At 36.3% G+C, this 20799-nt stretch overlaps 1 protein-coding gene across 1 annotated transcript in view; it reads left to right on the plus strand.

Moving 5' to 3' along the window:
- Window positions 1–20799, plus strand: part of LOC126161972 (cytoplasmic dynein 2 heavy chain 1) — a 778966-nt gene that overhangs the window by 646345 nt on the left and 111822 nt on the right. The window contains 4 exon segments of the mRNA XM_049918163.1: window positions 3535–3701; window positions 18062–18220; window positions 18850–19089; window positions 19164–19319. Of these exon segments, the coding sequence (XP_049774120.1) occupies window positions 3535–3701; window positions 18062–18220; window positions 18850–19089; window positions 19164–19319 (722 nt within the window).

Raw genomic sequence — 20799 nt, forward strand, 5'->3', positions numbered from 1 at the left:
GAATTTAAAGATTTAATTGACAAGAGAGCAAAAAATTAAAATGATTATTTATTGTTATGTACATCAAGAAGCACTTTGTGCCAAATTTTCGGCTATTGGGCACATGAAGAAATTGGTGGTATGAATAGTAAATTTTCTAAAATTGCATGCCTTATTCCACTGTCAGTTGCAACAGTTTTCGATGGAACTGAGAAAAATGTATGGAGAAGTTATATATTACTATAAAGAACTTTGGGTTATGTCAATGGGCATGCCTTTAATGATTTTTCCATTTAAAACCCACTATTGTTGAATTTGTGAAAGAAAAAGAAGAGCAGGAGTGAAAGTTAGAATATCTGGAATGGATTTTGAACCTTGCATTTTAAGTGGATTTCACTGCACTCTGCACACAGTATGACATTGCAAGGTGAGAAACAACATATTTTTGTATGAAGTCTTCATGGGTTGTCAGCTGAGTAGCATCATCGTCTTGTAGCAACGTTTCGATGGAATGCGTCTCCTTCATCTTCAGGCGAAGATGATGGAGACACATTGCATCGAAACGTTGCTACAAGATGATGACGCTACTTGGCTGACTACCCGTGAAGACTTCATGTATGAAATTTGCCAAGAAAGCCTGCACTCACATCATAGTAGTGACAAATTCTGACAAACACATTCCAGTTCCCTAAGCTCAGTGACAGTAAGTAAAGTGTGAGGTTTGAAGAATTTATTGTGGCCTTGAAAGAATTACAAGGATAGTTTTCTAAATGTATTGAGGAAACTGCCAATCTTCAATTTGTTTTTGAGCTGTATTCGAGACAATTTGCTGTTTCAGTCAAAAGTGCCCCTGTGCATATGCAGATATAGTTGATTGATCTGTAATGTAATTTCCATTTTCAAGACAAATCCTTGTGTGCTAAAACTGTCCAGGATGTCTACATTGTTTTCCCCAGGAAGGATTTCCACATCTCCATAATAAGTTTGCAAAAGTGATACAATATTTCAAGCAACATACCTGTGTGAAGAACCTTTTTTCAATTACAAAACTAAATAAGTCACAATTATTTGCAACCTGAGTGCTAAAATCTGTTATATCTTCTGTGTCTGCCTGTGTGCTGACACAGTTTCTACCCTGTATCAAAGATAAATAACACTGAAAATTTGTGTTGGTTGTGATCTATGTTGTTTGGAAATGTGAAGTATAAAACCAAGTTGCATGCAGTGTGACTGCACTGCCATTTCAGTGAAGCATGTCCACAGTTTGCCCCTCTTCTCCTTCCTCCTCACATTCAGACATTGTGCCATGGCAGTAGGAGAAGTGTGAAGATAGGCTGAGCACTTTGGCACTCATACCAGAGTATGGGTAGTGAGCCAAATTCGTGGCCGACCCTGAACTAAAGTATGATCTTTGAGAAATTCAAATTTTCTCATCAAAATGGCGTGATGGTGAAGAGCAATTGTAGATACATCATCTTACCATAGGTAAAAAACATTTAACAGTTCCTTTCATTTAGGAGAAAGCTCTACAACGTTTTGCAGTGTTTTTCTGAAATTAAATATTAACAAATGGTAACTTGAATCACCAAAATTACCAAAAGTACAGCTTAGTAGTTCATTTTCACTTGCTGCATTCACAAGAGTTTGTGAAACTAAGGCATACTGAAGTTGTTTTCACTTAAGGCATACTGAATTTGTGCATGCATTTACTACTGTTTACATACTAATAGTGTAAGCATAAAAGATGATTTTTCAAAATAGTCATTTCCATGCAAAACTTTTCTGTATGGTTGTAGGCCTTCAGGGAAAAGTGCAATCATGGAAATATGATATTTTGTAGAGAAAAGAATGTTCTTTCAAATGGTGATTTTGACACTTGTGGACTAACTTATTTTTATGATAAATATTTCTGGCCATCTTCAGCAATCCCATAAGTCTCAAAAACTATAAACCTGAAAGTGTTCAAACTGGACTGTGCTATAAACAGTCTCAATAGACACAGGGTCACATAAAGGGAGCTTCGTAAACTAATCCTGTGAAAAGATCAAGCTATGTAAACTTTGGGTACATTTTGACACAATGAAGTTTGAAGCTTCTTAATGTGGCTGGAGGAAGTATAATGAATCAAGTGATGTAAAATGTGCAAGATGTGTAAGTTGTTCAACCTCTTTGTCATGTTTTGCTGCTTTACCACAACAGTTCACTGTGATATAGCAGTTGAAGCTACAACAAAATTTTTGAAAAGTCACTACAACATTTGGTTGCCCTTCACTTGTGGGATACCTCATCACAAAGTATGAAGATCTGTGAGCTAGAAATCTGTATAGCTTCCCTTAATAGCTTATCAATGCAGCACAGAAAATTTGGATAAAATCTGAGCAGGGCGAGTGGGGACCCCAAATCTACTTGATGTGGAATTGTTTTTACAAAATTATTTTCCAGTTGTTGGCACAAATTATACAGATACATCTTTCCCAATGTTGACATTGTAACATCAATTAGTACTAGTAAAAGTAACTATAGATTAAAATAATGTGAAAGACTATTCTCAGTACATTGGCAGTTAGAGGAAATATAAACAATATTTAGATAAATAACATTCTACTTACACTATATAGATTTTATAGAAACTCAGAACTAGTAAATTACTCAATAGAAATTGTTTGTAGATGGTATGTTAATGCCGTCAGATGAGGAGGACTTACAAAAATGCAAATATAAGGTAAATAATATGTGAAGTCTTGGGTGGTTTTCACGTCCAGTGACACAAAAGAGATGATGAAGTTGGTGTCATTGCTGAAATCAAGAATCTCGCATTTCATCTCTGATTATATCTGTTACATGTAATAACAGATGCCTTTAGGCAGTTATTACATGTACCATTATTAATAGGCTTCCAGCAGAAGTGTAAAAAATTGAATGATAAACCCGAAGTATTCAAATATAAGTTGAAAGATTTCTAAGCTGCTTATGATCTGGACATGAAGAAAGGAGCTTGTGGGTGTTCAGTGCCAAGGTTATCAGTGTTCTGGACATGATCTCTTCACAGTAGGTCAGCACATGTCTGTGTAATGTGTTATCCATTCATATACTGTGTCACAATATTTTTCATATTATATTATTTCTTTAATAATTTTGTTTATAAATTCTCCATCATCATTATGTAAACTGTGTACCACTCATTCCATAAACAAGTAGCTTAGACTCCCATTCTCCTTGGGACCTGATAAATAAATAAAAATAAAATAATTGTTAATTAAACATAGCAGTAAGTGATTGGAAGTTCAGTTTGTGTTAATAGTCTTGCAGTCAGGCAGGAAGGACAATGTCCTTCTTTTTTTTTGTGTGTGTTGATCAGCCTGGATCTTGAGTGATGACCAAAACATAAATAACGTAATCTGTGTTATTGCTTACTTTCAGACCATCTACCTTCCCCTGTTTGTGCCTTTAACACAATCTGAGAACTTGGTCTGTTTGGTAGATGTTGTGTTTTGCATTTGATTTTCATAAATTACGATTATTTCATATATTTTAACATTACTTTTGTCTTGTCAGGTGGTGACAGGAAAGCAGTCCAGCTAGGAGCTAAGCTTGTGGATTTTGATGATAGATTCCAGTTGTTCTTGACAACCCGCAATCCAGACCCAGACTTGCCACCTGATGCAGAGGCACTGATCACTGTTATTGACTTTAAAACGACAAAAACTGGACTTTCAGGTCAGGTAAGAATCATTGCTCAAATACGTTATTGGCTTGAAAGCAATAGTAATAACTGGCTGTACTGTTCATAGAGGAGGAATTGAAGGACTTAGTCTGATAGCTGAATATATCTAGCTTACTTTTTTGTTGTGCCTGTCACAACTCATTGTCTTCTCTATGTGGCAAATAACGGCTATCCTTGCCATATTGTTATTCCATCCTGGATGCTCCTTGTTTGCTAGTAATGTTATTTGTTCTTTTGAATCTAACAAGCAGTGATATTTATTCTTTTGAATCTAACAGTGATGTTGACAGCAATAATAAGGGGCAGGTTGAACTGAACACAAAATACTTTTTTGAGTTGTGAAACCATGTTATGTCAGAATTGTAATATCCTTTCCTAATGTTGGTGAATCTTTTGAGGGTACTCATGGCATGGTTCAGACTAGTACTGGTCTTAATCTGTTTAGAAATGGTCTTTTTTATACTTTTCATACTATGTATCTAATCACATGTTCCCTTTAATTATCATTTTTTACATTGTAACTTAACTAGATATCCTCATGGATATTACACTGAGATTTCACGCTAGTAGAGTTCATGCTATTTTTTCCTCCTCATTTGTCTGTGTAGCTGCTTTTATTATTTGTGCAGTGACAAGTTTTTCTTGAATCAAGATAACTGGTAGGAATGTGCCAGATGTATTACTACTTGATATACATCCTGGTAATTACTTGGAAAGACAGCAGAACAATCAAATTAGTATGAGACATAACTGGGTATGTAGTTTGGCAGAATTATGACAAATAGACCAGTAACTTTTTAAGGGGTTTGCATGGTTCACATAGCTAAGAAATGACTGAGAAGATTATGTAATGGGAAGTTTGAAGGTGGCATTAGAAAATGCTCAAGATGTGTACTGCCCCTGCATGTTTTTACTCCACATGCCAACTATGAAATAACTTAAAGGTCTCATTTTCCTTTCAAAAATTGATTTTTTTAAATGTTGATGATGTAGACAGACTACAAATGACTAATAGGGTATTAAGATGGCCCATGTGAACTAGCTAGCATGGCTTCTGCAACTAGTTTCTCTTTTTGGTTATGGCAGTTAACATGTTAAAATGTCAATATTTTAAATATATTTTCTTTCTCCAAAGAAATATATCTACTTTGAGGGTCAATGTGTCATTTTCAGGAATGCTCTTCCACTTTTCTTCTCAATTTTATTCTGTGTTTTTGTGACTTTTGCATTTTATTTCTCATTAACATTTCCTTTACCCATGCACACAGCTTGCTTTCACTTCAGTTCTTTTTTCTTCCAGCATTGATCCCCCCTTTGTCCATAGCTCATCTTATATTGTTATCATTTTTACAGTATCATCAATTTTTCCTGGCTCATTGTCTGAGAGGCTACCGTCATCTACAAAAATTTATGGTACTAATAGCTTCACTAGTGTCTTCTGTTTACAATCTCCATGAATTATTTCTGCATACATCATCATGGAGAGATGTGGACAAATATATATTTTTTCTTGGGTTGACTTATGCTACTCTTTCTTGGTTACTAATTGTGATTTTGGGACATGCCTCTGTCTACAGCTATATCTGCAGCCTATTTTCCATCAGTTTTCCAGATTGATGCACCCACCCATGATTTCCTCTTTTGTGTGACTCTCTTCAACTCAGAACAGAGCTTGCACCCAATGCCCCCAGTTCTTTGTTGCACATATTGTAATATCTGTTTCCCCCAACAACTTTTGTCCTGTGGAAGCTATTCCCTGACATCTCAAAACTCTTTCTGTCATCCTGTTTCTAATTCTTGTTAGTGTTTTCCACATAATCTCTTCTTCTCTGATCCTCTGTTGAACTTACTATTTCTTTATTTTGTGGTAACACCACTTATGAATGCTTTGTTCTCTACCATTACAGTTTTCCCACAGTAATCACTTCCATACAATTATGTGCTCCAGTAGTACATTCTTAGAACTTCATTTTTTAATTAAGGTGAAAGCTTTTCCGAGGTAGCAGAGTTCCTTTGCATTGTCTGTTGTCTGGTCCATTATGCTGATGTTAAAATTGTCATTAATTTAATTTCTGCTGCTTCTCAATGTTTTCGTCCTTCTTTGGTTTAATTTTAGAGCATGTTGTATTCCCAGTAGACTGTTCATTTTGTTCATGAAGTCCTGTAAATTTTTCTCGCTTTCTGAGGGGACAGCAATGTCATCAGTACATATGATTGTTAATATCCTTTACGCTGTATTTTAACCTCACTTCTGATACTTTTCTTTTGTTGCCTTCATTGCTTCTTTGTATAGAGTTGAATCGGTAGAGAAGACATCTCTGTCTTATGCACGTTTTTAATCTGAGCTCTCTCCCTTGGTCACCCTTTCCCCTTTTGACTCTTTTGCACGATTTATGTATTCATCTATCCCTGTAATATATATCTAGTTTGTGAGGATTTTCAACATGCTGCGCCACTTTACCTTGTTGAATGCTTATTTTAGAATGCAAAACCTACAAAAACGTTTTGATCTTTCTTAATTCTAGCTTCCATTATCAAGCATAACTTTGTAATTGCTTCTCTAGTGTCTTGACCCCTCTTAAAGCAAATCACATAACTTTGAACAAACATTATTCCTCAGTACATCCAAACTTCAGCCTAATCTTCATCATTACTAAATTATTATCTGAGATTATAAATCCTCCTGAGTATACCTTATGATCCAGTATCTAATTACATATCCTGTATCTCACCATGATGGAGTCCATTGGGTATTTTATTGCATCTCCTGGCTTTTTCAAAGTGTATGTTCTCTTTTTGCAATTTATGAATGGTGTATTCTCTATTACTAGCTGAAATTTATTGCAGAGCTAACTGAATCTTTCTTCTCTCCCAAACCTACAGTTTAATCCATATTCTCCCGTAACTCTTCTTTCCATTTCACTTCATTGACTCCTGATCCACCTAGTTCCAGCCTTTGCATTTCCCTTTATGATTTTCTGGCCTTCATGTTATATTCTGACCTCTGAATGTTTAATGTTTTCTTTTCATTTCTTTTTCATCCTTTTTCTCTTAGTCTCCAATTGGGACAGTAATACTGAATCTTTTGCCAGTGAAGAGCTCATCCTCACACTACTTTCTTTAATGGACTCATTTTTTCTGCACATCTGTGCTATTGATCAATACTGATTCTGCCATCTCTTCCACCCTGAAAGCAAGTGGGTGCCCTGATCCTTTAGTGCTTATCTTCTTCCATTTTGTCAGGAGGCTGTTAATGATATAAAGTAGATTTCTTGTATGTGAAATCATCACAGACAACTATCATAATTACGGCATGATATTTAGAAAATAACCCAGGAGACCAATGACATTTCAACATGGGCCTGCACATTACTAATCATGTCTAATCATTATTAATCTAGGCCATAGGCTCATATAACTCTAAGGAGGAAGAAGTGCACTGCATTTACACATGAAGAAGATTGTGTTCCGCTGTAGGTGGGATGTGTAATTAAAAAAAAAAAAAAAAAAAAAAAAAAAAAAAAAAAAAAAAAAAAAAAAAAAAAAAAAAAAAAAAAAAAAAAAAAAAACACTTCTGCTAATATTATTCTGAGCCTTCACATGATCTATAACTTAAAGATTTCATTGTGGTGTGTATTTCCCTTGTGCAGCAATCAGGCTTTAAATGTAGTGGAATAGAATCAAAGAATACTGAGATATATTCCTGTGAAATCCCCTCCAAGTTGTTTGTATGCATTCATCAAAAGTAGTTGTTGGAGAGCCATCTTACAGACATATTTAATGGGTAATGTGAGGTGAAGACACAGGCCGGTGATTTTACCTGTCATCTTCAAAGATGGATTGCACATTATTCAGTGCATGTGGCTGAGAATGTTACTGTAGCAGTTACTGTTAAGCTCTATCTCAGTAAATTGGAATCCAGATCATATGCTGAATCCATTGGTGCCCCAACCCAGCAAACGTTGTGTGTTTGTTCCGTATGGTGATAAACAATGCAGGATGCCAAATTGAGATCACCGTGGTAACAACTAATACAAAAGCAGCCATTAGTGTGTGACACATTAAGTATGACTCATCCAAAACTATCTCAGCATGGTGATGGTGTTCATATACCTGACCACTGATCATTTATAGACAATGGAAGCCAACACAATAGCTTGTGTCTTACAATAGATGCTGTTGCACTATCAACACAAAAGAGATCTGCCGCCTTACAGTGCTCCACTTTCAAACCAAATTCATGGATGAATCTGTACAATTACTATGGTCATATGGACTAGATGGCTGTTGTCCCATCCTGTGGTCACCTTGCATTGTCTGTACTCCTTCATTACTACTTTCAAAACATGTTAAGGTCTAACAACTTGTACTGTATGAATAACAAGGCAACCAGATTAGATGCCTGCCCAGATAACATAATCTCCAATTTGACAAAAGACGAGTGTCAGTACGGAGTGATAAATCCAGTTCTATCTGACCATGACAGCCTATGGCTAATGGTCAACTGTGAAAACTATCCTACTCAGCAACCTGAACACACTAAGAAAATCAGATTATTATACCCTGACAGCATTACAAAGTTAAGGCAAAAATATTCAGAAGTTGAGTGGCACAGAGTATATAATTGTAATAACAACGATAATGCTTTTAACTTATTCATGAACATACTAACAAGCTTAGTTCAAAACTGTTGCCCACAAATAATCAAAAAGATGAAAATAGATGGTGCACCAAACAGAAAAAAGAAGCACATCTGGTTCACTCCTGAACTGCAGGACCTGAGAAAGACACTTATTGCCCTACATAAAATGGCTAAAACTGGTAACATAGACTCGAAGCAGAGGTATAAAGAAGCCAGGAAGAATTATAGAACTGAAATACAGACAGCAAAGCAGAGAGCCAATGATGCTTTCATTGAAAACTCCAGCAACAAATGCAAAGCAGCCTGGCAGGTAATAAACAAAATAGCAGGGAAGCATAAAAACAGACGAGAAATTCCAATAGTGCCAGAAAAATTAAATGAATTTTTTGTTAACAGTACTAAGTTCGAAGCTACTGCTACCTCTGCACCAGATGATGCAACTTCTGAAAGTTTTACCTACAACATTCCTGACCTAAATAACTTATCCTTTAAATGGAAACAGGTGACCTGCCAAACTGTATACAAAGTCGTCACAAACCTACATGGCTCATACAGTGAAGATCTCTATGGCATCTCCAACACCATCTTGAAACAAATAATTGACATTATTGTTGCCCCTCTTACCTTTCTGACCAATAGTACTTTTACAGCTGGAAAATTTCCTGAGGTCCTGAAGGCTACTATTGTTATCCCAATCTATAAAAAAGGAGAAAAAAACAAACCTGAAAGTTACCGTCCAATATCCCTCATACCTATATTATCCAAGATAATAGAATGCTGCTTTAAAACACAACTTTGCAACTACTTTGCTGAACAAAATCTTTTTTCCTCCTCGCTCTTTGGTTTTAGGCCAGGATTGTCTACAATAAATGCAGTAGAAACTCTAGTGACAGACATACTTGATGGCTTCGAGAACAATTCCATCACTTGTGCTGTACAACTAGATCTGAGTAAAGCATTTGATACTGTATCCCATGAAATACTAATAAATAAACTAGAGTGCTATGGTGTCAAAAATAACGAACTGGCATTAATCAGATCATACCTGACAAACAGAACTCAGATAGTTATAGTAAATAGCCAGCAATCAAATGCCCTACCAGTTGTAAGAGGCGTGCCACAAGGCTCAGTGCTTGGACCTTTTCTCTTCCTGGTATACATGAATGACTTGCCTACTTTCATGCTTCACAAGTCAATAATATGTGCTGACAACACAACCCTGATTACCTCAGATAACAAATTGGAGGAAGTGAAGAAATAAACAAAAGTGATGCTTGAAAAGTCTGCCATATGGCTCCACAGTAACAAATGGCTCTGAGCACTATGGGACTCAACTGCTGAGGTCATCAGTCCCCTAGAACTTAGAACTAGTTAAACCTAACTAACCTAAGGACATCACAAACATCCATGCCCGAGGCAGGATTCGAACCTGCGACCGTAGCGGTCTTGCGGTTCCAGACTGCAGCGCCTTTAACCGCACGGCCACTTCGGCCGGCTCCACAGTAACAAGCTGATACTCAACAGTAGCAAGACTGAAACTATGTATTTCTTCTTGCACAATCTACAGGAAAAATTAAATGAGTCTGACTCTGTAAGACTTCTAGGAATCCACCTGGACCCGAAATTAACATGGAACACCCACACGGAACTGTTATGTACCAGACTATCTAGAGTAGTCTTTTTGTTAAGGAAACTAAAAACATTAGTTAGCAGAAAACAACTTTTATTTTCTTATTATGGCTTCTTTGAATCTCACTTACAGTACGGAATAAAATTATGGGGCAACTCAACTGGTGCTCGGACAGTGTTCATGTGGCAGAAGAAAGCAATTAGGGCAATTACAGGTATTAAAAGCCAAGAATCATGTAGAAAGCACTTTAAGGAACTTAACATCTTAACATTACCTTCTCTGTATATAAGAATGTGTCTTCTTTCCATAAAAAAAAAAAAAACAAATACAAATGGTTCAAATGGCTCTGAGCACTATGCGACTTAACTTCTGAGGTCATCAGTTGCCTAGAACTTAGAACTAATTAAACCTAACTAACCTAAGGACATCACACACATCCATGCCCGAGGCAGGATTCGAACCTGTGACTGTAGCGGTCACGCGGTTCCAGACTGAAGCGCCTTTAACCCCACGGCCACACCGTCCGGCATAAAATACATACCTTACCTTCCAGAACAGATGTTCATTCACGTGATACCAGATATAAAAACAATCTTGATGTAGACTTTACTAGGCTATCTAAGGTCCAAAGTAGCTTTAAGCAAACAGGATTAAAACTATATAACAAGTTACCACAATCACTGAAAGACCTGCAAGGTGATGCCTTCAAGAAGCAGCTGCACAAATTGTTAGCTGATAAGTGTGTATATGATGTAAAGGAATTAGAATGTAGTAGAGAGTGAGAGTAACTATGATGTAAAGGAATTGGAATGTAGTAAAGAGTAACTATGATGTTAAGGAATTGGAATGTAGTAGAGAGTAACTATGATGTTAAGGAATTATAATGTAGAGAATAACTCTTTATCTTCATGTAATGTAATCTGAATGTACATAGTTTCCCAATTTTAGATTCACTATCAAATGTAATGTCAAAACAGTCTATTTCAACAAATGTTGGCTAATGACAAGTAATAAATAAATAAATAAAAATAAATAAATAAATCTAAAAAGAAAGATGATGAGACTTACCAAACAAAAGCGCTGGCAGGTCGATAGACACACAAACAAACACAAACGTGTGTCTATCGACCTGCCAGCGCTTTTGTTTGGTAAGTCTCATCATCTTTCTTTTTAGATATATTTTTCCCACGTGGAATGTTTCCCTCTATTATATTCAAAATAAATAAATAAATATACAACTCTGTTATACCCACAAGTTCCACATATGTGTCATAGCAGCCTGTTCTGAATGTGCTGAAATGTCATGATATGACAAAGCCACATCCCTCAGGCTTAGTTTTGCCCCATTTAACTTCAGTATGCTGACATACTGCAGTCTTAATTACTTATAACTGGCACAATACATGCGGCTTTAGGCCCATATTGTGTGTGTTCATTTTTAACGTTCTTTTCAGTGTTGCAGTTTTCATAAATGTTTGTTTAATGAGTTAATGGCTCACAATAAGCAAATTTATATACCTAGGAATATTATTGATTTCATCAGCATAAAAACAAACTGCCAGTATTACTTAGTTTATTACTGCTGTCCTGTGAATTTCAGGTGGCAAGATTGATATAATATCTATGCACTGTTTCTTGCCATTGTAAGTAGTATAATTCAGCTCTGTCTTGTGTGGGAGGGTTGCATGGAACAGAATGTACATATACTCAGGCGCAACTGAATTAGAAATTCCTATGCAGTAGTGTGTAGCATCCCTTTAACCTTGTGACAGTGGCAATATAGTGTGGCATAGAAACCACAAAACACTGAAAGCTCTGATCAGTTACTGCTGAGTTGTTTCCTATAATTCAGGGATAATGACCAGAGAACAGCTGAAGGTGGTGCATTCTCTTGCAAAAGTTGCAACTTATGGGTGAACAGATGGATGCACAGGGCCAGGTTGTAGGCTCGTGTATTCCTTGTGTTTTACAGACAATGGCAAAATGATCTGATTTCATCCCATGTAACCATTTTGTTGTAGTGAAATAAAATTGTCAATTACACACATTATATTTATTCAGAGAAAAACTGTATACACCATCAAAGCAGTAGTAGAGCAACACTGTAACAGCACTTTGATTGTCTTTTTAAATAACATCGAAGACAATCTAAAAATGTCACAGAAATGGAATGAATGGAATAAATAAAAGAGCTCTTGTCCACTTACCTATCTCTTAAAACACCCCCCCCCCCCCTCATGAAAATATCTAAAAGTAACCACATATATCATTTTGAATGTAGCATGTTCTTACCATGAAGTTCATGAATATTCTGATTCAGTGGTGTTGTTAACAAGTCTGCTTGATTTTTATCCATTGAAATGTATCGAAAGTCAATTGTTCAAATGTGTGTGAAATCTTATGAGACTTAACTGCTAAGGTCATCAGTCCCTATGCTTACACACTATTTAACCTAAATTATCCTAAGGACAAGCACACACACCCACGCCTGAGGGAGGACTTGAACCTCCGCCGGGACCAGCTGCACAGTCCATGACTACAGCACCTTAGACCGCTCGGCTAATCCCGTGCGGCGAAAGTCAATTGTTCCAGCTATTACTTTCACCCTGATGAAATGATGTTTTATGGCATTATGCTTTGTTCTTGATTTGTCTACAGGGTGTTACAAAAAGGTACAGCCAAACTTTCAGGAAACATTCCTCACACACAAATAAAGAAAAGATGTTATGTGGACATGTGTCCGGAAACGCTTAATTTCCATGTTAGAGCTCATTTTAGTTTCATCAGTATGTTCTTCCACCTACGCTCAATGGAGCACATTATCATGATTTCATACGGGATACTCTACCTGTGGTGCTAGAACATGTGCCTATACAAGTACGACACAACATGTGGTTCATGCACGATGGAGCTCCTGCACATTTCAGTCGAAGTGTTCGTACGCCTCTCAACAACAGATTCGGTGACCGATGGATTGGTAGAGGCGGACCAATTCCATGGCCTCCACGCTCTCTTGACCTCAACCCTCTTGACTTTCATTTATGGGGGCATTTGAAAGCTGTTGTCTACGCAACCCCGGTACCAAATGTAGAGACTCTTCGTGCTCGTATTGTGGACGGCTGTGATACAATACGCCATTCTCCAGGGCTGCATCAGCGCATCAGGGATTCCATGCGATGGAGGGTGGATGCATGTATCCTCGCTAATGGAGGACATTTTGAACATTTCCTGTAACAAAGTGTTTGAAGTCACGCTGGTACGTTCTGTTGCTGTGTGTTTCCATTCCATGATTAATGTGATTTGAAGAGAAGTAATAAAATGAGCTCTAACATGGAAAGTAAGCGTTTCCAGACACATGTCCACATAACGTATTTTCTTTCTTTGTGTGTGAGGAATGTTTCCTGAAAGTTTGGCCATACCTTTTTGTAACACCCTGTATATGCTTCTTGGGGTGTATGATTGCTTCTTGATTATCACACCAGCAAGCGTTGATTCTCTAATCAGTTGTTTAAAGTTAAGGCTATCCAGTAATTCTATCATCCATACAACCTCTCTTACGCAGGTTGCCACTGGCATGTATTCTGCCTCCATTGTCCTCAATGCAACTGCAGTTTGCTTCATACTCTTCCAGTACACCGAAGATCTTGCCAGTAATATTACCTATCTCATAATACATTTGTGATCATCTACACAAGTATCCCAGTCAGCATCAGCAAATGCTTAAGTATTTGGCCAGTGGCACAATATGTGAGTTTTTAATGTGATCTTTCTTTCGTACATCTTACTACCATTTTTGCTGCATTCCAATCGCTCATATTAAATTTTGAACAATATTGTGATAACTTTGCCACCAAGAAAGCTATGTCTGAGTCCCGTGTGGAAGGTAAAGTAGTCCACCAATAATCTCACAATATGGAGGATTTTTAACTTCCTCATCACACTTTTCCTCAAGAAGATTTGATTTCATTTCCACTGTGTTCATGGCACCCTTAGCATTTTGAAGTCTGAATCTGTCAAGTCATTGTTTAATGTATTCCTTCTGAGAAAGACTAATTGTTCCATCTTGGCTATTCTCAAATATCACTCCTAGCATGTGACACCATACCCATGTGATTGATTTCAAAGCAACTTCCTAAAAGATTCTTTACTTGTTGCCTCATTGCTTCATTTAGTGCAAATTTAAGCATATCATCCACATATACAGACAGAATAGCTTTCCCTTCCTTTGTTCTTAACTTATATCATTTAGGATAAATCCCAGTTTTTCTAGTGCGTTATTTAAATGACTACTCCAGCATCTGCCACTTTTTTTCAGTCCATATATTTACATGTTTAACTTGCAAATCAAACTTTCTTCATGAAGCCTTCTGGCTCATGCACGTATACCTATTCCCTTAATTTGCTGTACAGAGAGGCACTCTTCACATCATACTGATCAATATGTCAATTTTTCTTAAGACTTGCTGCTATCAGTGGTTGAATTGTCTTGAAATTTGAAACAGGATCATAAGTCTCATTATAGTCTACACCTTTTACTTGGCTAAATCCCTTTGTGACTAAATGAGCTTTAAAAATCTGCTTCTCACCAACTGTCTTTCTTATAATACCCATCTGTTCTTCATAGGAATTACACCAGACAGTAACCCGACCAGTTTCTAAGCACCCTATCCAGTTTCTAGGCACCATGATTTTTCAAGGAGTTAATTTCTTGATTCATTACTGCCTCATCAGAATTAATTGCTTCCTCAAACATTTATAGTTCGTCACTGTTGCTTCCTCACATGATGTTTATTTGTGCTTTGTCAGCATAAGCCTTCTCTTTGGAATGAAGTGTCATTGGATAACATTTCCTTAAACCCGTTTTTTCATTTGTTATGTAATTTGTTTGCCTGCATCTGCTTCATGAAGTTTCAACATGTTCCACTAGTTCCTGATTACCTTTAGTTTCTTACAAATTTTCCTCCTGATCTGGGAAACCATAAAATTAATCTTCAGTGTTAGAATCTTTTCTTTCACTTTGCCTTTCATCTTCACTACTGTTTACTGTAGATTTCAATAAATTATTTCTTTTTCTTGTTTTCATTATGTGTGCTGCAGTGTACATCTGCTCATCCCAATAACTCTTCAGTAAATTACTTCCTAGCAACTGCGACCTTACCATATCGATTAACATTCTGCTGAGCTGTTTGGCTACACTGTCTTGCTACAAGTGTGAATGTCATTGCTATGCCAAATTCTTCAGATTCACAGAACTGTGACCATTTGTGCAAACAGAATTCTAGGCTGATGTTTGTTCAGATTCTCTGCAGGTGTTTTCTCATGTGTTTTTCTGTTTGAATCTTTCATTTCTGGATTCTTCAAATGCTTCACCTGTATTTTTAAGAAATGCATAAATATGTATGTACTTGCATTATCCATGATAGTCATTAAATATCTATTGCCTCCTACACTTGCACCATCAACAAGTCCCATGAGATCACTATGAACAAGTGATACAGTTTCTGGAAACAGATTTCATGTTGATTTACTGACCACACAGCTATCACATGGGTTTGTTTCACATTTTTCACAGTCGTGTCACAGGACTGCTTCATTCCTAATCATGTTGCTTATTGTACACTTGATGATGTGCATCATTTGACAATGTGATTTTGTGTTACATTCATTATTCCTCAGCATGTTTATTGTTCTGTCAACTGTACATCGCTTTATTCATTATTTCTCAGTACATTTAGTGATCTGTCAGCTGCACATGGCTTCATATTTATGTACAGTGTGTATCAATAAGAATCATCTGATTTAAAAAATCATAACTAATATGCTATTTAAGATATGTGGGTGAACAAAACACTGTTGGAAAGAGCAAACTCTCAAGTTTTACATGGTTCCCGCTAGGTATCAGCAGCATGCACCCACTTCAGTTCTAGTGAAAATGGTGTCGGGACAACATGTAACGTTCCAACGATTTGTGTGAGTGTGGGTTTGGGTTATACTGATTTATTGCCCCAAACCACATTACACTTCTTTACGAGATGCCTTACTTGGGGTTTGCAGCCACTCTTCTTTACTGGATAACCGGCTGCTGGAAAATCTCTTGACTTCTTCTCCATCTAATAGTGCGAGGTATAGGAACTTTTAAGCCTCTTTCTACTTATAAAATGAGTAGACATACAAACTTTCCTTTTCGTCAGTTAATGATATATTTGATTTTCATGCTCAATATAATTCACACTTTCAACATACATATGTAACTTTCTGTAAGCACCTTGTATCGTCAAACATTAGAAACAAAATGAGTTACAGTTAAAAGAAAGTTGTCTTAACTACCATGACTTTCTTAAAATGAATCAGAAAATATGTCTTGCCTCTACCAAGGCTGAGTCAAGTCTACAAGAGTACTTTTTCAACTGTTCTTGTTTCACATAATAATAGACAATGACACAATAAGCTCAGATCAGCATAAAAACTCCACGGTTCTTCCTTACACATGCACTAAAACCTCTGTGAATTGCCCGACAGGTACTTGTTGGTGCCGCCTGACTGCCGCGTCTACTATCTTCCAGCGACTGATTTTAAACCTGCACACCCAAACATGTGATGTGCAGTAGGTAGGATTTTACCATCCCACACTTGTATCTAGAATATCGTGTGTTTGAGATGGTAGAAAGCTGAGTGGTTCTAGAATTTAGATGGAAATTCTCGAATCACTACAAACAGAAAGCATTTTGTGTTCTACATTTTGCACAGTGCAGGTCAGTAATAACTGTTCTGTGCGAATTTCGTACTAGGTATGATGTGGATCCTCCTACAGCACAGAGCAGTAGATGATGGCATGAACAATTCCGAGAAACAGGTTGTTTGTATAAAGGCAAATCGCCAGCCATCCCCAAATGTCCATCACAGAAGTCGAACACAACCGCAATAGTTTCACAAGGAGTCCACAGAAATCCATTTGCTGTGCAGCTTGACAGCTCAATATTCCTCCAGTGTATTCTGTTGTGTTTCATGCTCAGAGGTGGGCAAGTGTGGGCAAGTTGCTTCTGTACTCCGTAATGAGTAGATGATTCTGGATGTCTTGCTCTTTGCATGAATTAGCATGTGATTTTCTACTTTGTAGCCCATTTATTTTCTTTTATAATCTCCAGTACTTACCAGGGACCTAGTGCTGTAGCTTATAGCAGTTGACTGAGGAAGATTCAGTTTTCCCTGAATCAAGATACTGACATTGATCTTTGAAAGGGTGACATGTAAAATTCTCAGTGCATTCACACAAAATACCATTTGATAAAATGATCTGATTTTATGCATCTCACCCTCCTTTCACTCACCTCTTTCCCTCATAAACAGTATTACATTTGATGAGACCTTAGCCATGTGACACGCAGAACAATTTGATTTGCTGTGGCAACTCCTGTTCAATAGCTATGATTCAATGTCAGCTTCAAACCAGTCTTTGAACTGAATGCCACCACCACCACCGACAACAACAACAAGCTGGCCATTTTCCAAATAAATAAAACTAGTAGTACCATTTTGTTACACAAAGTCATTAACATTTGGCCAAACTGATAAATTTTACTACCAATTTCATTATAGACTTTGTAATTCAATGGTAGCAGTATTCTTAAAAAAAATCACAGGTTGATGTCAACTTTCCTATGAAGAAGAAGTTGGGAAGGACATAGGATAGCATGTAAGCAGACTGTGAAATATTAATTCTAAAAAATTGCAAGATTACTGTCTGTTACAGGAATTGCAATAAATATTAATTTTTAAGAAGTTTCAAGATTCTGTATCTTACAAGAATTACAGTAATCTATACAACCAACAGAATACAGTCTCTTTTCACCTAGACATATCTTGTTTTATGGTATCAGCTGAATCCGAGAATGTGCATGAAATTTTGAATTCTTCAGAAAGGTGGTAATAGATAAAGATTATTATCTAATCTGCAACTGTAGCTTCCATCTGATTATGTTTCCATCAAATACTAATAAATGTTATTCACACATTTGTTTATTGCATTTTAGACTGTCAGGTTTTAGGTAGTGTTTTTTCTCACCTCTTGGAAAACTTTATGATACAGCTTCTTGCTGTGGCTCTGCAACATGAGAAACCACACTTGGAAACTCGCCGTAGTGATCTCTTAAGACAAGAGGAAGACTTCAAAATGAAATTGGAGAAGCTGCAAGAAGAGTTATTACAAAGGCTTGTGTGTGCTGAAGGAGACATTCTGCAGAATGAGGTGTGTGACATCTAATTTAAGAGCGTAATTGTGTCTCATTCATTAGGATGTTGGAATTTACTTTTTACCCAAAAGTCATAACAACATTACATTGATAAAACTGAAACTAAATGAAACTGTAGAACGTTTCCAGTAAATTGGGAAAAGCATATTTGTGCTATCAGTTGTACTATTTTATGTTTATCCTCTACCAGCTTCAAATGTGACAGTCATCTTCAAGGAAAAATACATTGTACATTAATGGATCGACCATACATTTCTATCATATAAGAGCCTTGCAAATGTAAAATGTATCTAACTGTCATAGTAGTCTCTCTTAACACAGTCAATGTAAACATGCTGTGCTTTTTCACAATTACAGTAGTGCATATTTGGTGATTACCAAAGTTAGGCTTATTTGATGTCATACGAATAACAGAAAACCAAACACATCAAAGAATCCATTAAGTCCTCATATGCCAGATGCTGTCTTTCTTTTCTTCCCTACATTATTGCATAAAAAATCTATGGTTGAAACACTCTACATTTCAGCTTACTTTATGAAAGATGATTACTCTTCCCTCTTACAGTTTTATGTGGTCCACTTTCTTGGAATGCTCATCAGGTATTTTTGTTATTAAATTTTGCAGGAACTTCTTGCTTCACTGAATGAAACAAAAGCCAGCAGTGCGGCCGTCAGGCAGTCTCTGGTGGAATCAAGTGCACTACAGCATGAACTTAATAAAGAATGTGAAGTTTACAAGCCTTATGCTGAATTTGGAAGTAACTTGTTCTTTGTTATAAACAGTCTTGGAAAAGTTAATAGTATGTACAAATTCTCAGTGGCTTCATTCAAAAGACTGTTTGAGAAGGCATTAGATATGCTTAAGGTATTTCTCACCAAAATATTATTTCTACTTTCAACCAGTTGAATTATTGACTGCTTATTAACTCAAATTTATAGGAAGAAAATGACATAGATCAGAGACAAGAACACCAGAAGAAGAATCTGCTGCTCCTGACATATCAACAAGTTTCTCGCAGCCTTTTTAAGTCAGATCGACTGATGTTTGCTTTGCATTTAATACACAATTTGTTTCCCAGTGAAATACCAGATGATGTAAGTACAAATATATCCTTACTATAATATTGTGTGTACTCATAATTTGTGTTTTCTAGGAGCTGTTTCCCATCATGCTTAAAAATTATAAAAAAAGGCAACAAATAAAGCCCAAATAATACCTCTCTATTTCCATAAAACTGATCCTATTGAAAGTAGTAGAGCATTGCATTCGCCTCCAAATCTGTAATTACCTATCAGCGAATCACATTTTTAATGTGTCTCAGTTTAGTTTCAGACCAGGCTTATCAACTATGAAAGCACTTGATGATACTGCTTTTTCACTTCATCTTCATGTGAGTCCAAGTTGTATGTAAATGCACCACTGTGGGCTTTAGTAAAGATTTTGATTCTGTCAGTCATATAATTTTATTTACTTATTTATTTTAAAAACCATTGTACAGAGCATGTTAAATAAGTATTTCAATTCATGCTGCATTCTTTTTCAGTTTTCTTCCTCTTCATCCACATTCATTTAATGTTTTTTGGTCTCTGCTTATGGAGATGTCTGGTGTTATGAGGTTTCTTTTCTTGTTCATCCTGGAAACCACTTGCTGAATTTTGTTCATAAATAATTCCTGTGCTGATGTTTGCTTCTTTGAGGTCATTTAGTGTCCATATATACTACACTGGTTATTCTTTCAGCTTCATAATTTTAATAAAGATTTGCTTTGTCAGCCTGTCATCACACATTATTGACAAACGTCTGAAGAATGACAGTATTCTTTTGTTCACTGTGTGAATTGTGTTCACTAGGTGTTTGTAGAATTCTTTGTTAAGTCTTGGCCTGTAGTATTCTGTTTCTCTTGTCCTTGGGACAAGTAACCCTCTAAGGAGTCTTCTTCCTTTTTTTATAATTTTATTTATGTTATTTTTTCACACTAGTTTTAGTGTTACAGTGACATACAGAGTATCAGGCCACACTGTTATAGTATGCGGTTTAATTTTGATGTCCCATGATAAAGCATTCTTTCTGTATATGTTTCTAGTGGTCTGTAATACAATGTTTATCTTATTCTCTGTTATCTATAAACTTTCCTTCTCTTTGTTTTTAATGCTTAGCCACTCACCTAAATATTTGAATATAATTTTATTAAAAATACTTTCTTGCTATGTCTGTAAAGGCACAGAACTCTCTCTGATTAAATCTGAGCCAAGTGACAGAAAACAAATAATGCATTTTAATAATAACAGTTCAAACATTCTAAATGTCTTATTATGAATTTCACAAGGTTCGGTGGCTGGAACTTTGTTGTTTATAAAAATGTAGATGACACTATCTTTTTTACTGCTGGGAGAGAATCAGAAGCTCTAAAGTAAAAAAATTGATGAACCTGAAATGTCTAATATGTATTTGGGGCAAATGAATAGCTATTTATTCATTTTAAAACTGTGAATAAATTTCTTTAGTCTGCACTTAATAGCAGTGATGAGACCTCAAATATATTTCTTGGCATTTACCTTGATCCAATACTAACAC

This window comes from Schistocerca cancellata, chromosome 2 (assembly GCF_023864275.1).
Source record: "Schistocerca cancellata isolate TAMUIC-IGC-003103 chromosome 2, iqSchCanc2.1, whole genome shotgun sequence".
In the NCBI taxonomy this organism is placed as follows: Eukaryota; Metazoa; Arthropoda; class Insecta; order Orthoptera; family Acrididae; genus Schistocerca; species Schistocerca cancellata.